At 39.3% G+C, this 15633-nt stretch overlaps 1 protein-coding gene across 1 annotated transcript in view; it reads left to right on the top strand.

Annotated features, from left to right (window-relative positions):
- The window catches only part of SYTL5 (synaptotagmin like 5), a 95519-nt gene extending 80189 nt beyond the window's left edge, over window positions 1-15330 (top strand). The window contains exons 13-16 of the mRNA XM_069463933.1: window positions 9602-9715; window positions 10937-11067; window positions 13879-14087; window positions 15188-15330. Coding sequence (XP_069320034.1) covers window positions 9602-9715; window positions 10937-11067; window positions 13879-14087; window positions 15188-15330 — 597 coding nt within the window. The remainder of the gene's footprint in view (window positions 1-9601; window positions 9716-10936; window positions 11068-13878; window positions 14088-15187) is intronic.
- The last annotated feature ends 303 nt before the right edge of the window (window positions 15331-15633 follow it).

Here is a 15633-nt window from a genome sequence, read left to right as displayed (position 1 = left end):
TCATTCTAAGCAACTGGAGTCTGTCTACATTTAAAGTAATTTTTTAAGTCAATAGGGAGGTGAACAATGGTCACATTTGTGAAGCCAAAAATTGTTCTTTATATTCAGAGAGGCAAAAGAACATTATGGTAAAGATGGTAGACTCAAATCACACTTACTTGGTTCAATCCTGGCTCTGTGACTGCCTATGTAACCTTGGGCAAATTACTTAACTTCCTAGGCCTTGGTGTTCTTATTTGTAATATAATCATTACAGTAGCTTTTAGGGCTGCTGTGAGGCTTAAATAAGCATTTTATGTGAGGCTGTCAGCCTTCTCTCAGGAACATTGTAAGCTCTTGATAAATGTTAAACAGTATACATCTTACTTAAGAGTCATTGTATTTCAATTGACAGAAAGCCCAGCTCATAGTGCTCAAAAAATAAAGGGAGATTATTGGCAAGTGGTGATCAGGTAGGGCTTGATCCATATGCTCAAATCTTATCAAGACCTTGGAGTCTCTTCGTGCCTCTTCTCCTCTTTTTTAGCTTCATTTTCAGGATCCATGCAGTGTTAGCCTCCCTCACCAGTTCCAGGCATGTCTCTCCTGGGCACTACTGGCTACAGTGGCTGCAAGCTTCTCATCCTTACACCACACTGTCCAGGAGAGGAGAAAGTTCCTCCTCCTCCAACAGTCAAACCAGTGCCTTGGGTCTGGTTCTCCTAATTCTAATTATATCACTGCCTATCTTGAGTTAATGACTGTGGCCAGGGTGGCAAACTACATTAGCTGGCTTAAGATAATAAGAAAGTACTCTGGTCCTGAAGGTAGATTTCCCCAAAGGAAATCCAGGTACTAAAGGAATGGTGAGGGATACTAGACAGCAAAAACAAATGACGCCCTCCATATCATCAACAACAGCATTGTTCTTATGTAACGGTTATAACAACCCTATGAGGTAAGTGTCATTATTCCCATTTTATAGATGAGGAAACTGAGACTCAGAAGTTAAATACAACTTGCTGGTGGGGTTTTGTAACTATTGGCCTGAAACTTGCTATAAATAACTCATGGAAAATCTCTAGGAGGTACATTTTAGGCTATGAATAAAATTGATAATAAAATATAATAAAAAATCCTTAAGCATAAGATAACTGCAAGCTCATGATCAACATAAATGTGACAGAGATGGGAAGTTCAATATTAAAAACAAATGTGTCCACAACAGCATATTATTCCCCTGACTTTAAATATAAAAAATATTTGGCCATTACAGCATAAAGTCTCTTGGAACTGAATGAAAAGCCTCACCATAAAAGATAGCACTTCATATGACTTTGCAGTCTCCTGTCAGTCACTTCCTTTTGTGTATTAGAACGAGTATCATATTTAGAAAATGTCTAAGACATCATATGATGCATGACACAGATGATGGACAAGTAACATGCATCTTAGCACATAAAATTAATTTATCTGTCATGAAGTTAACATTAAAGCACATAGGGGCTCTTTGGAAACCAGTTTTGAAGGAAAAACAGTACCCTTCCAGTCAGCTTCCTGGAAATGGTTGAAAGACTCTGCTGGAATGATATCTAGACTCTCCCAGACCTCTCCCAGGCATCCTTTGTGCTTAGGGACCAACAATTTTCCACAGTAATCACCTCCACATTACCATTGTGTGGTTCACTTTCTACCATGAGAGAGAAGCAGCTCGGGGTCTCTCTGAGCCTGCCGAAGGTAGAAAAGTTCTGATTGTGTTCACTGTCTGTGGAACACCATTAGTCCTCTGCCAGATCCCCTCAGACTCCTAACCACGTCTGTTAGGAGATTGGCCAACCGCAGGCTCCACCTTAGACTCTCTTTAGAAGCCTGCCTTCAGGTTACTGTAGCTTTTTGTTCACATGAGCAGACAGCCAGAAGTCTGGGAGCTTTTCTACCCTCTGCCACAAGATAACCCTTAGTCAATAACAGATAGGTGGGGGGAGTATGAAGGCCCACTTCCCTTACTGAGAGTGGGAAAAACTCAGAGGTGCTAGTTATACTCCAGAGCACCCCTGCAAGATCGGGCTGAATTGATGGAACTTTGCCCAAGACTGTGGCATCCCTGCCATGCTTTCCCCACCCCTTCATTTATCTCTCTGGGGAGCACTTCCTTAGTAAATCGTTTGCATAAGAATCCTCACCTTAGATTCTGCTTCTGGGAAACACAGCAGAAGTTAGAGTCTCTAATTCTCACCATCTTCCTCTGCTAACCTTCCTCTGACACATGGAGGAAAGGCTGAAGCCTCAGACTTGCTTAGATAATATGTCTTCCAAAAATGGGAAGGTCCAGTGCAAAGGCATGCTCTCTATGCTGCCTCATGCTTCATTCGTGGCTCATCCTTAGACTGAGCTGGGCTCTGTGTGGTTCATTATTAGCCAGCTATGTGAAGTGTCACTTCATTCTCAGTCTCTTGTCTTAGTTGTTCAATGCAATATTCACTCCATCAGCTGCAGATGTAGTACAAGCAGCCCTGAGATTTGATGTTTCTTGTAGATTATTCAGCTGAGGAGATGAAGGGTGAGCTACAGGCACTCATTTCCCTAGTAATAGGAGATCAGAATTAATAGTCCTTAAGCATTCAGAAATACTGACATCGTTTTGCAGTAAGAGTGCTGGAAAGACATAACGCCTTATTGCTTATTAACTCTGTGTTAGTGAAAGTCTCTAAATACCTACCTTTGTATGGGTTACATCTTACAACACTAAACAAGTGAGAAGGCTGGTACAGACAGAGAAAGAACTGGAGATGCCAAACATACTGTAAAGTACTTTCACAGTATAACTTCCATTTTGCTGCATGACACGAGATTATTTTATTTGCTATAACTCATTATCTTTCTGAAAGACAGGTAGTTAGAGAAGAAGTGTTTGTCAGTATGAATTGCTTTTCATGCTTTCCCAGAATGTGCTATTATAAAAATGAGGACTTCTGAAAATCAACAGCAAACTTCAGTGGTTTTTCAAGGAAACATTCTTTTATTCTTCCTTCAGGCAGAGAGAAAATATAAGTTCTTGTGGAATTATTACCTAGATTAAAGACTGTGTCTTTATTTGACAATTTTGGTAGACTGTTGTCTGTAATTTCATACTCCACCTTACACCTGTAAATGCACTGGAGATCTCTTTCTTACTCTGATGGAAAGTGGCTCTCTCTTTTCAGAAAGCAGAAGATAGTGGGAGCCATCTGCTTATTTCACACATTTGCTCAGATAGTCTTAATGCTTCCCTACTGCTTTTTGGATATGGTTTGAATAAATTCTAACCCTCACCTGGCACTCAGTTCTCCCTTGATATGGCCTAGCCCTCTGCAGCAGCTGAAGATGTCAGTGCTCTATCCATGCAAACATGGCTCCCCATGGCTTTCACTCTCACCAGTCAACCCCTGCCAATCATTGCAGGAGGGGAGACCTCAGGCTGCCGGAGTGGGCTTGGTCTGTGGGAGTGAAAAGCCAGAGTGTTCTGAGTATTTAGGTCTCCTGGAAGTGGGCATAGCCCTTGATCAATGACTGCCTATGTGAAGGAGTATAAACATCCCCACTCCCTTGCCTCTGAGTGGAACAGCTCTGAGGTGTGATCTGTCATATCTCCAGAGTTCCCCTATGAGACTGAACAAAAGCTACTCTCCATGGAACTTCACCTGATATCATACCCTTAAGCTTCCTTCACTGTCAGTCCCACTTCCGCACTATCCTTCCTAACAAAATGCTATAAATTAAATTCATGCCTTAGGGTCTTCTAGGGAACCCAGAGTAGACACCTTATTTCTATCCTCCTTGCTACTGCCTACCTACACACATTCCCCTAATCACATTTGACTTTCTGCCAATCCATAAACACACTCAACACAGTCCCCACCATATTTTGGTCCTACAGCCTTCTCAACTCGGAGTAACCTTCTTCGCAACCCATGTTCATCTGTCATCATCTCTCCCATCCTTTAGGGACCAGGCAAGGGCCACCTCCTTATACCAATTTGGATTAATCTTCCTCTTCCCACAGTAGTTTCTTTGTACTTGTGTTGGAGCAACTGTCACCATTTGTGTGACGTTGAACTTTCTGTGTAGTAAAAGCTCTCTTCTCCCAGCAATCATGACCAATAGTAGGTCAGTTAAGAGAGAAAGTCACAGAAATCACCTACATACAAACACATTCATCCAATGCATTTCTTTTTATTTTTAACATGTTTCATTATTTTGAATTGACACATAAAAATTATATTAGTATATGTTTTCACATAAAACACATTGTTTTAAAATAAGTATACATTGTGGAATAGCTAAATCAATCTAATTAACATATGCATTACTTCAAATATTTATTTTTGTGGTGAGAACACATAAAATCTACTCTCAGCAATTTTCAAGGATACAATACATTGTTATTAATATTAACTGTAGTCACTGTGTTGTATAATAGACATCTCAGACTGTCTAACTGAAATTTTGTATAGTTTGACCAACATCTCCCCAACCCCCACCCCACTTCTACTAGTTCAATGTTTTTAGATGTCACATCTAAGTGAGATCATGCAGTATTTGTCTTTCTGTGCCTGGTTTATTTCAGTCAACATAATGTCCTCCAGGTTCATTCACATTGTCACAAATGACAGTATTTCCTTCCTTTGTATGGCTGAATAGTATTTCATTGTGTGTATATATCATATTTTCTTTATTTATTCATAAATTGATGAACACTTAGGTTGATTATATATCTTAGCTATTGTGAACAATGCTGCAATGAACATGAGACTGTAGATATCTGTTCAAGATACTGATATCATTTCCTTTGGATATATACCCAGCAGTGGGATTGCTGGATCATATATATGGTAGTTCTATGTTTTATTTTTTGAGGAAGCTCTATACTGTTTTCCATAGTGGCTGTACTAATTTACATTCTCACCATTAGTGTACCAGTGTTCCCTTTCCCCCACATTTTCTCCAACACTTGTCTTTTTGATAATACCCATTCTAGCAAGTGTGACGTGATATCTCATTGTGGTTTTAATTTGCATTAACCTGATGATTAGTGATGTTGAGCATTTTTTCATATACCTGTTGGCTATTTGTATGTCTTCTTTTGAGAACTCTCTGTTCAGATCCTTTGCCCATTTTTAATCTGGGCTGTTTTCTTACTACTGAGTTGTTTGAGTTCCTTCTGTATTTTGGATATTAACCCTGTATCAGATGTATGATTTGCAAATATTTTCTCCCATTCCATAGGTTATCTCTTCACTCTGTTGATTGTTCCCTGTGCTATGCAGAAGTTTTTTAGTCTGGTGCAATCCCTTTTGTCTATTTCTGCTTTTGTTACCTGTGCTTTGGGAATCATATCCAAAAATTCATTGCCCAGACCAATGTCATGGAGCATTTCCCCTATGTTTTCTTCTATTAGCTTTACAGTTTCATGGCTTACATTTAAGCCTTTAATCCATTTTGAGTTGATTTTTTATATATGGTGTGGGATAAAGGTCCAATTTTATTCTTCTGCTTGTAGATGGCAGTTTTCCCAACACTATTTATTGAAGAGACTGTCCTTTCACCATTGTGTGTTATTGGCACCTTTGTTAAAAATCAATTTGCCATAAATGTGTGGCTTTATTTCTGGGCTTTCTATTCTGTTTCATGGGTTTATGTGTCTTTTCTCATGCCAGTACCATGCTGTTTTGATTACTATAACTTCCCAATGTATACCTTAGAGATCTTAAAACAAATAAATGTACATTTGTTTGTAAGTCTTCTGATATAGAGACAATTAATTTTGTTTGAATATTGGTTAAAATTCTGCCATATATTCTTGGCATAAATTCTAGCCCTAATGCATCATCAGTAGTCTCTATTTTGAGATTTTCTAAAGTGAAACAAGAATATAAGAATACTTTCAAAATAAACCAAATGGGCCAGGTGTGGTGGCTCACGCCTGTAATCCTAGCACTCTGGGAGACAGAGCCAGGAGGATCGCTTGAGCTCAGGAGTTCGAGACCAGCCTGAGCAAGAGCAAGACCCTGCCTCTACTAAAAATAGAAAAAAAATTAGCCAAGTAACTAAAAATAGAAAAAATTAGCTGGGCATGGTGGTGTCTGCTTATAGTCCCAGCCACCTGGGAGGCTGAGGCAGGAGGATCACTTGAGCCCAGGAGTTTGAGGTTGCTGTGAGCAAGGCTGATGCCATGGTACTCTAGCCCGGGCAACAGAGCAACTCTGTCAAAAAAAAATTCAAAATCTTTTTAAATATTCATGATTTTTTTTCTAGTATTTTACAGCTTCAAGCTCACATATAATCCAATAGCAACTTTGTTTCAAATCTTTAATTCTCCTAAAGTATTCAGCCTAATTTTTATAATAACAGCTATCTTTTTGCACTCAATTTGCATAATATTAAATTATATAATTATAACCACAGTTATGTCTGGCATAAAGAGCTTGGAGGACTAATGCAGCTGACTCTTGGTGAGCATACAATTCAACTGATGGAAGCAGACACAAGTGTTCTTTGTAGAGAGGATCCTACTATTCATTGGGGATGGAGAACATTAATTAATCTGATGAGTCCATTAAATAAGGGTGGATTAATAGAGCTTTTACTGCAAATATGTCTCCTGGATAGAATGAAAACTCACTGAAAGCAGAGCCTGTGTCTACATGTCCCCATAGCACTTAGCAAAGTACATCATAAAAAAGTAAACATTCCATATATGCTGGTAGAGTTGAATTGAATTCCACTATGTTTTTCTGAGCAGCAGCTGATTGGATAATGAAAAGGCAGTATGCCCGGAGAGGGTGTTGTCTTGCATTTTTTTGTAAAAGTACCAAAAATAGCCCAAAACATTAGATATATGCAGGCTACAAGATGACTCCCCCATTTAAATGTCATTTCTGTGTGAATATAATGCCATAGGGCTTCATCTTTATTATGTTCTACTTTCATGAGACTTGAGGTCTATATTTATACAAAGTCACCAATATATTTTAATTGAAGCTAAAAACAAATGGAACATTAATAAATTTCCAAACTCTAAGTTTTTGATCCCTACTAACATACTATATATTAGTATGTGACACCTACATATACCGTTTTTTCCTACCAACATATTATCCTACCCCAAAGATCTCACCCAAAAGCAAATAGAGCCTGCTTTGGCTAACTATTGCTATATAGCAAAGTACCCTAAACCTTAGCGGCTTAAAACAACAATTTATTATTATCTTTCATGATTCTGTGGGTTTACTGGACTCATTTAGGTAGTTCTCACTTGGGGTGTGTCATACAATTGTAGCCAGACTGAGTCTGACATCATCTGAAGGCTCAACTAGGCTGATTGTTCAAGTTGGCTCACTCCCATTTCACATATATGATGTTGGCTGCTGGCTGGCCAACTCAGCTAGACTTGCCAACTGGAGCACATACCTGTGGCTTCTCTCTGCGGCTTAATCTCACAGCATAGGTTCCCAGACGGATATCAGGAATATCCATTCCAAGAAATAAAGTAGAAGTTGTCAATATTAAGGCCTAGACCCCCAAAGTGGCACATTGTCATTTCTGTGGTATTGTCCTAGTCAAAGCAGTCATAGAGCCCACTCAGACCCAAAGACAGGGGACAAATACCCAGCTCTCATTGATGATAGTATCAAAAAAGTAGTAACCATCTTGAATATATAATACCATAATATCCATCATAATTTTCTATTGATGACATTCATATAAACTAAAATTTACTGAAATTATCATGAAAAAGCCCTTTTACAAGGAACTTGATCTAAAATAAGTCAGATTAAATATTAGATGAATAGTCTATTTCACCATATCACCAATCTCATTTTTGCCCTGGTAAGAAGGTTGAATAAAATATTTTAAGTATTTTTCCTACCCTTACTAATAAATTTTTACCACCAACAACAGGAATGAAAAAGAATGAATGTCAGGCAAGGATTCCTTTTCTTTGCAATGGTCTCAGTTTACTTACTTACTTACTTATTTATTTACTCACTCACTCACTCACTCACTCATTTATTGATTGATTGATTGCTGAACTTCAAATAGCCTTTGGCTTTGCTATGAGTGGGCTGGGTTTCTGAACTCTTTCAGTCTGCCCTCTCTTAGAGAAGAGCAGTTCTCTGCCCTTGATTCAGAAGTCAGATCCCTGAAGGAAAAGCCTAAGAAAATATTCTACCTTTCCTACTCTATGTATGAAAACTCAACATTTAATTGACTCAATGTCAAGTGGGAGACCTACATAACAGAAACTGTGAGTGTATGTGCACATTGAATTTTTTAACTTGAACTTTTATTTTGAGATGATTACAAATCCACATGTATAAGAAATAATACAAAGAGATTCCATGTACCCATTACCCAATTTTCCCCAATGGTAACATATTGCAAAGCTGTAGTATGATATCATAACCAAGATATTGACATTGATATGATCCACCAATTTTATTCAGATTTCCCAGTTTTACTTATACTTATTTGTGTGTGTATATTTAGTTCTAGGAAATTTTATCACCTGGGTAGATTTGTGTAACCATCACCACAGTCAAGCTACAGAACAATTTCACATGTGTCCATCAGGTTGATCTTTCATAACCAAACCTCTCTTCCTCCCATTCTTCCTGTTCCTAACTTCTAGCAACTACTAATCTGTTCTCCATCTCTATAATTTTGTCATTTCAAGAATGTCACATAAATGGAATCATACAGTAATATCCTGTTAAGACTGGCTTTTTTTCACCTGGCATAATTCTCTAGAGATTCATTCAAGTTGTTGCATGTATCAATATTCTGTTTATTTTATTGCTGGGTGGCATTCCATGGTATGGATGTACTACAGTTTGTTTAACCATTCACCTGTTGAAGGACATCTAGTTGTTTTTAGATTTTTACTATTACAAATAAAGCTGACACAAATATTAGCGTACAAGTTTTGTATGGATATAATTTTTCATTTCTCTAGGATAAATGCCCAAGAGTACAATTTTTGAGTTGTATGGTAGTTGGCTGTTTAGTCTTACAAGAAACTACCAAACTGTTTTCAAGAGTGACTGCACAATTTTACATCCCCACCAGCAATATATGAGTGAACCACTTTCTCTACATTGAATTTTCATGATGTGAATTACCAACATTGCTTTTAATAATTGGTGGCTGGCAGCCCAACATAAATCCCACCTTGGTCATTTAGGAAAGCTTTGAAACATCAAAGACATACAAGGGAAAAGTAACTTCTGGAGGTACTTTCAGTGGGAATCTTCATTCCTGCTCATATCCCAAACTATATGTGTATGCTCAGTGACAGGCACTCAATATCTATTGACTGACCAAATTTGTGTTATATTTCTTCTTTCAAATTCCTTTCACTTTAATGTTAAAAGTTATATGCAAATGCTTTCAAAGAGTTTTCTAGCCTCTCTTTTCTCATACCTAAGGCATCTCTTAAAACTAGTAAGAGCCAACATAGTTGAAATGAGGATGAATGGTCACATTTAAGCCACCAAGTAAATATTGTACATTCACATGGGGGCTGCAACATACTAAGCCAGGCAGTCTCACTCTTTCTTTTCAACTGTCTCCCGTTGGCCAGGTGGAGTTTGCTCCTGATATTGGCCTTCAATACAAAGGAGAGCTGACAGTTGTTTTACGTTACATTCCCCCAGAGGAGAACCTGATGTTTCCACTAGAACAACTTCAAGGTAGTGTAAAAATCAATGATTTTGATCAATGACATTCTGTTTCTAGAACTATGGGAATGGGGATCAGAAATTATTTGGACTATGTTACTTTCACATTATACAAACGAAACATAAAAGTTTAGGAATCACTCTCTTTTGTGGAGATTTGAAAAGGATAGGGAAGGGCACAGGATTCTTTCAAGGAAAGGACAAAGTTCATACTTAGAAACCAGCCTTGATGGTGAGATTTTTTTTTTTTTTATGTTAGTCCCAGACATATAGGATCTTCCCCGAGGATGGGGAACAGTCTGCTGGGAGAAGGGTATAGGAAGCTGCTGTATGGATTTAAGACATTGACAGCTATTCAGGGAGGCTTGAGGAGGAAGCTGACCTAGAACACAGAATGCAAAGGGAAAAATCCAGATGGAGTAAACTTATAACTCCCTCTTGCCCTTCTTTTTCCATCAGCTCCTGCAGGCAGCCTCCTCTGTCCTCGCATTCACTGTCACCCTCTTCAGTTTGACACTGTGCAAGTAACTTACTGTCTCTTGGCCTCAGTTTCCTCACCTCAAAGGGCTGGTGTGAGGATTAAATAGATTCATACATGTAAAGTGCTTAAAACAGTACTAAATAAAGGTGGTGGTCATGGTGGTGGTTGATATTATTCATGTGGAGCATATTTCATCAGAATAAAAATTTGAGATGGGAAACAGTTTTCTCTTACCCTAAAACGTCATTGTGCCTGGGATGTAGCCTCTAGAGCTGGCCCTAACTGAAACTAACAATTTACCAGACTAAAATATCAAAGAAGGGAGTCAAGGAATTTTCTTTTTTGGAGTCTTGTCACTTGTATGTGGCTCTCATCATAGCTATTTCTCAGTAAGAGCAGGAATGATACCCTAGGAAACTCTTAGGGTCCTTTGCATTCCGTAACTTTATACCCTGTGAAAAGATAGGCCTTGTAGGGGAGTGTTTAAAGTTTTAAATTTTTTTGTTCAGTTTTTTTCAACAAACACAAATGAAAGATCTATCCAGAAGGAAACCCATGGGATAAAAAACATTTAAATGAATACAAAATATACAATAATGTAAAGGCCTGATTTTGTCAGCAAATGAAGTGAATCTTTGGAGATGATTTTTGTAAATTTTGAAGTAGAACCCATGATATTTATCTCTCTCTCTCTGTCTGTCTCTCATCTCTCTCATCTCTCTATCCTTATCTCATTTTGGTGGCTGATGCAGGAAAGAAGACCTTTAAGAAAGGAAAGAAGAAGGAATCGCCTGTAATCTCTGGAGGAATACTAGAAGTATTCATCAAAGAAGCAAAGAATTTGACAGCAGTGAAATCAGGAGGCACTTCTGATAGCTTTGTGAAGGGGTAATTTTGTTTTAGCTCATTTCAGATGATACTTAATAGGAGATAAAAAAAAAAAAAAACGATCTGTGATCCAGAAGCCAATGATGGCTGTGAGTCTTTTATGTTCTGCTTACTGGAAATGTATTGGGAGAGAAATACCCTTAAATGCTGGCTTTTACTCTAAAACAATACAAGGGTGAAGGGAACTGCCTATTCTGTCACTCTGTTTCCAACATATTTCAGGAGTTCCCATCACTCTCACCCTCAAGACTGGCAATTTTCCTGTGAGATTCATTTCTCAAAGGGGGGGCGGGGGCAAGTATGCTTTTCTACGTGTAATTTTTCTACATGTTGTGTGTTGTTATCATTTGTTACTGGCAATATGCAACAACAACCAAAATACCAGATTCTTGATGTTTTGTTCTCTTGGGGAATATTGTAAAAAATGGAGATGTCAGAGCATTCTCCCTGGACTTATCCACTGGAGAGTTCTTTGCAGAGGCTCTGGGACTGCCTGCTGAGCATTCGTGTCCACTTTGTGGAGCACAGGGAAGTTTCCTGAGGGAATACAGCCCTTTAAATGGATATTCTTGCCCAATTATAGGCAACCCAAACAGTAAATCCCTCTTGATCTCTGACTATTGGAGATTTTTCTCTTGGAATTAGAGGAACTAGGACTAGAACGATATTTTTCATTCATTCAAATAACCACACAAATGCATATGTACCAAGCACCAGGTGCTGTGATTTCAAAAATAAATATGATATAATCCCTGCCCTCATGGAGCACTATAAAGCACATGAGGTAAAACAAATTCCCATGATGCCAGACCATGAGGTTCATTCTTTGAGTCAAAGGATAATATTGTTTCTCTCCTCAAGCTGTCTTAGAAAAGTGTATTTTCCCTACAAGAAAATGAGTCAGTCCTTAACCCTCACCTGTTCTAACTTTGGTAAAGCCAGTAGTGAGGAGAGGCAGATGTCTGAGGGGCTTCCCCCACTGGTGAGTGTAGTGCCTGCAACCCCATCCATCTGGCCTTCACTCTTTCTTGCAGTAGACATAGGCATGGAAAAATGCTTTCTTTGGATCCTACCATTGCAATTGGCCTCAGCAGTCCCCCCATTCAGTTCAGGCCTCTGATGCTCACTGCTTGGTGGGATGAGGGGATGGCTCCTGGCCTGTGGCCCCACTGTGGCCTTGCAGGAGTACTTAACATCTTCTGAAATAGTTTTCACTTTATCGTGTTGAAAATCTATGAAGTAGAAAAAAAATAAAGGACAGCATCTTTGTTCTAGAAAGAAAAAAAGGAAGTAACTTTCTAGTGCTCTCTTTAGTTATACTTAAACACTAATGTGATTTTAAAAGGACCTGAGAATTTAAAAAAAGAAGAAAGAGTAAGAGAGCAAGAATAGACCCTTCTGTAAAGTTTAATATTACAAAATATATCAGTTAACATTACATCTGTCTGAGAGCCAAAAAAACAGTGGTATAAGCAAGACAAAAGTTTTTTCTCACACATGTAGACAAAGACTGAAAGTAAGGTATCCAGGGCAGGTATGGAAACATCATGACACCATGATTATCAGGCACCCAGTTTTTTGCTATATCATTATCACATCCACCTCATGGGCCAGGATAGCTGCTCAAGTTTCAGCTATTCCATCCAAATTCTAGCTGGCAAAATACTTCCCAGAAGTTTTATACAGACCTACTTCTTATACCTCATTGGCCAGAGCTCAGTCACATGGCTATACTAGCTGCAAAGGAGGCTGGAGGATATAGTCTTTATTCTGGACAACCTTGTACCCAAATAAAAACATAGGGATATTTTTTAGAGAAAAATAAGGGGAAAATAGATATTAGGAGATAAGCAATCTCTGCTTGCTACATTAAATGAAATCTTAAGTGACCTAATGTATCTTTATTGTAAAGTCATTTGCTTGTGGTATTTTTCATTTTTGTTTCATGTACTTATTCCATACATATATCTGACTTCTTCCCTAAAATATGCTCCCTAAAGGAGGGAAAAGTCTATATTCGTCACATAACCTAGAGATGAGTACAGTATTTCAACCGTAATAGAGAAGGCCTGGGGTACAGGTATTTTATTTGGGAAGAAATTTCAGGAAACACCAGTGAGAGAGTGGGAAAAAAAATGAGACAAGGAAGGGAGGGAAGCTGATAAAAAGATATGTTAATGGGCAAGTTACCACTGTGGGCAACTGGGGCTTAATTCCACTGGGGAAGCAATGAGGAACTCTGTGGAATATACCTTAGGATTGTCCCTTTGAGGGACAGGGAAGCTAGGGGATTCATCCACCAATTTCCAAAACTTATTGGTTATTGGTTGCTGCTAGGGGCATTAAATCTCTGAGTTCCCCTCACATGAGCTGAGAAGAGCTCATGCAACACCAGAGAAAATCCTTAATTAGAGAAGCCAAGAGACAGAGGTGCTTGAGGTGGGCAGCTGAGAGTATGCAGGAACTGCCTATCTTGGCTACAAATAAACTCACAGGAGGGCCAAGAAGATATGAAGCAGAGCATTCAATAGTGTCTACCACAGGAGATATTTTCTTTTCAAGACGGGGAGAAGACTCAAAATAGGATTAGAAAGGAGAGCATTTTACTTTTGCCCCTCTTGAAAGAGATAATAAGCCATTCCTCTAAGTAAATCCAGATTTGAGTGTATACGAACCTAGGAGAGAAAATCAAATACACATATCACACTTGCGCACACACACAAGGAATAATGGTAAATTCAAATGACTACTCAAGGATGACATGTCCTGCCTACTATCTCACTGGTGGCTTGATTGTTTTTTCCCCTGCAGCTATCTGCTCCCTGATGATAACAAAGCCACCAAGCACAAAACTCTGGTAATAAAAAAGAGTGTTAACCCTCAGTGGAATCATACTTTCATGTTCAGTGGCCTGCATCTCCAGGACTTAAAGAATGTTTGCCTAGAACTTACCATCTGGGACAAGGAGGCCTTTTCCAGCAACATCTTTCTAGGAGGAGTTCGTTTGAATTCCGGAAGCGGTGAGGGATTTGGGGACCCTATGATGGTCTGTGACTGGGCATGGAGCAGGGGCATGATTCCTGCAAGTGTGATGTGCAATAGATGTATATGTAGTTTTATCTGTAGCTGAATCCCAAAACTACCACAGACATTCCGTTTCTTTAGCTAAGGATCTGTTCATTGTTAAAATACAAACATTACTACTGTGACTTTTTATCCCTAGTCTAGAAGTTTGGGAGGTATAATGTTTATATTTATTCCTGTCATAGACTAACATTTATACTTTAGGCTAAGTGAATTTCAAGTACTTTCTTGGGCCTCGCTTCAGGTTTTGCTTGGGAGAGGTTCACCAAGACAGCACAGTCTTCTGACAGCGAGAGATGAACTTGCAAGACCAACTTTGCTTCATCATCTTCTCATTTCTGTTCAAGACTTGCAGCTATTATTCACACTGGTTGAATTGAAATGAAATCCATTTTTTTCCTTAAAAAAGTAACATCTAATATTGTTAAAACAGGTCAAGGAAATCCACCACTGGTGCCACAAGACACAGCTATAAGAGGGTGAATTGGGAGGGGGGATTACAGTAGTAGGTCATGTGCAGTCTCCCAAACTCTCATTACCCCATGGCTTAGGCCAGACATAGATGGTCTTCATGTCCCATGGTCACCATTTCTGCTGTGAAATATGCCACCCCTATGATGCTTTACTTGTTTATAGATTAAGGGGAGCCAGGGGTATCTATGCCCTTAAAATGAAATACCCCCAGATCAGAAAAGTGGCCTTTTTAGAAAAAGAGAGCCTCAGAGCCCAGTTCAGCCTGTTCTTCTGTCATGTTAACTCAGTCCAGATGAGCCAGCTCTCTGCTAAACTACCAAAGTGGGGAGGAAATGAGTCACCAGGGCCATGCTTATTTGTGTCATGTCATCTAGACAGAAGAGAGTAGTGCAGGCTGCACAGGATTGATTCCATTCTACCACCACTCACTAGATATGCTAAGTGAGAACAAGCCAGTGAAAGGCTCTCTGGTCGAAAGGCCCCCTCAGAGGTTGATAGATGCCTTTTAGGAGATCAAAACATTTCATCTGTGATGTGTAATGCTCCACTTTCCCTTCTTCAGGTGTGAGCCATGGGAAGAATGTGGATTGGATGGACTCCCAGGGGGAAGAGCAACGCCTTTGGCAAAAGATGGCCAACAACCCTGGGACTCCTGCCGAGGGTGTACTCATGCTCCGTTCCAGCATGGGGAAGCGTAGGCTCTGAAGGGACCAGTTCTCCAAGAATGAGGCCTCTGGGGACTACCTGGCTGCCATTTCCTACCAGTAGCAAGCTGGGACCTAGGACTCTGCTTCCCTGCCATTTCTCACCTGACGGTATTGGAACATGAGGGAAAAGATGTCAGTATGAACATTTAGGGTCTTGCCGAGTGCCTAAAAATACATGTACCTCTATATGTCCATGAGGGCCTTCTTAAATAGATGACAGAAAGTGTACTACACTGTCCTATCAACAAGAAAATTGTGCAATGGCTCATAGGGTTTATACCATAAGAGAAATGGCACAAGC

The sequence above is a fragment of the Eulemur rufifrons genome, chromosome 30 (genome assembly GCF_041146395.1).
Source record: "Eulemur rufifrons isolate Redbay chromosome 30, OSU_ERuf_1, whole genome shotgun sequence".
Lineage (NCBI taxonomy): Eukaryota > Metazoa > Chordata > Mammalia > Primates > Lemuridae > Eulemur > Eulemur rufifrons.
This window is presented reverse-complemented; position numbering and strand designations above follow the sequence as displayed.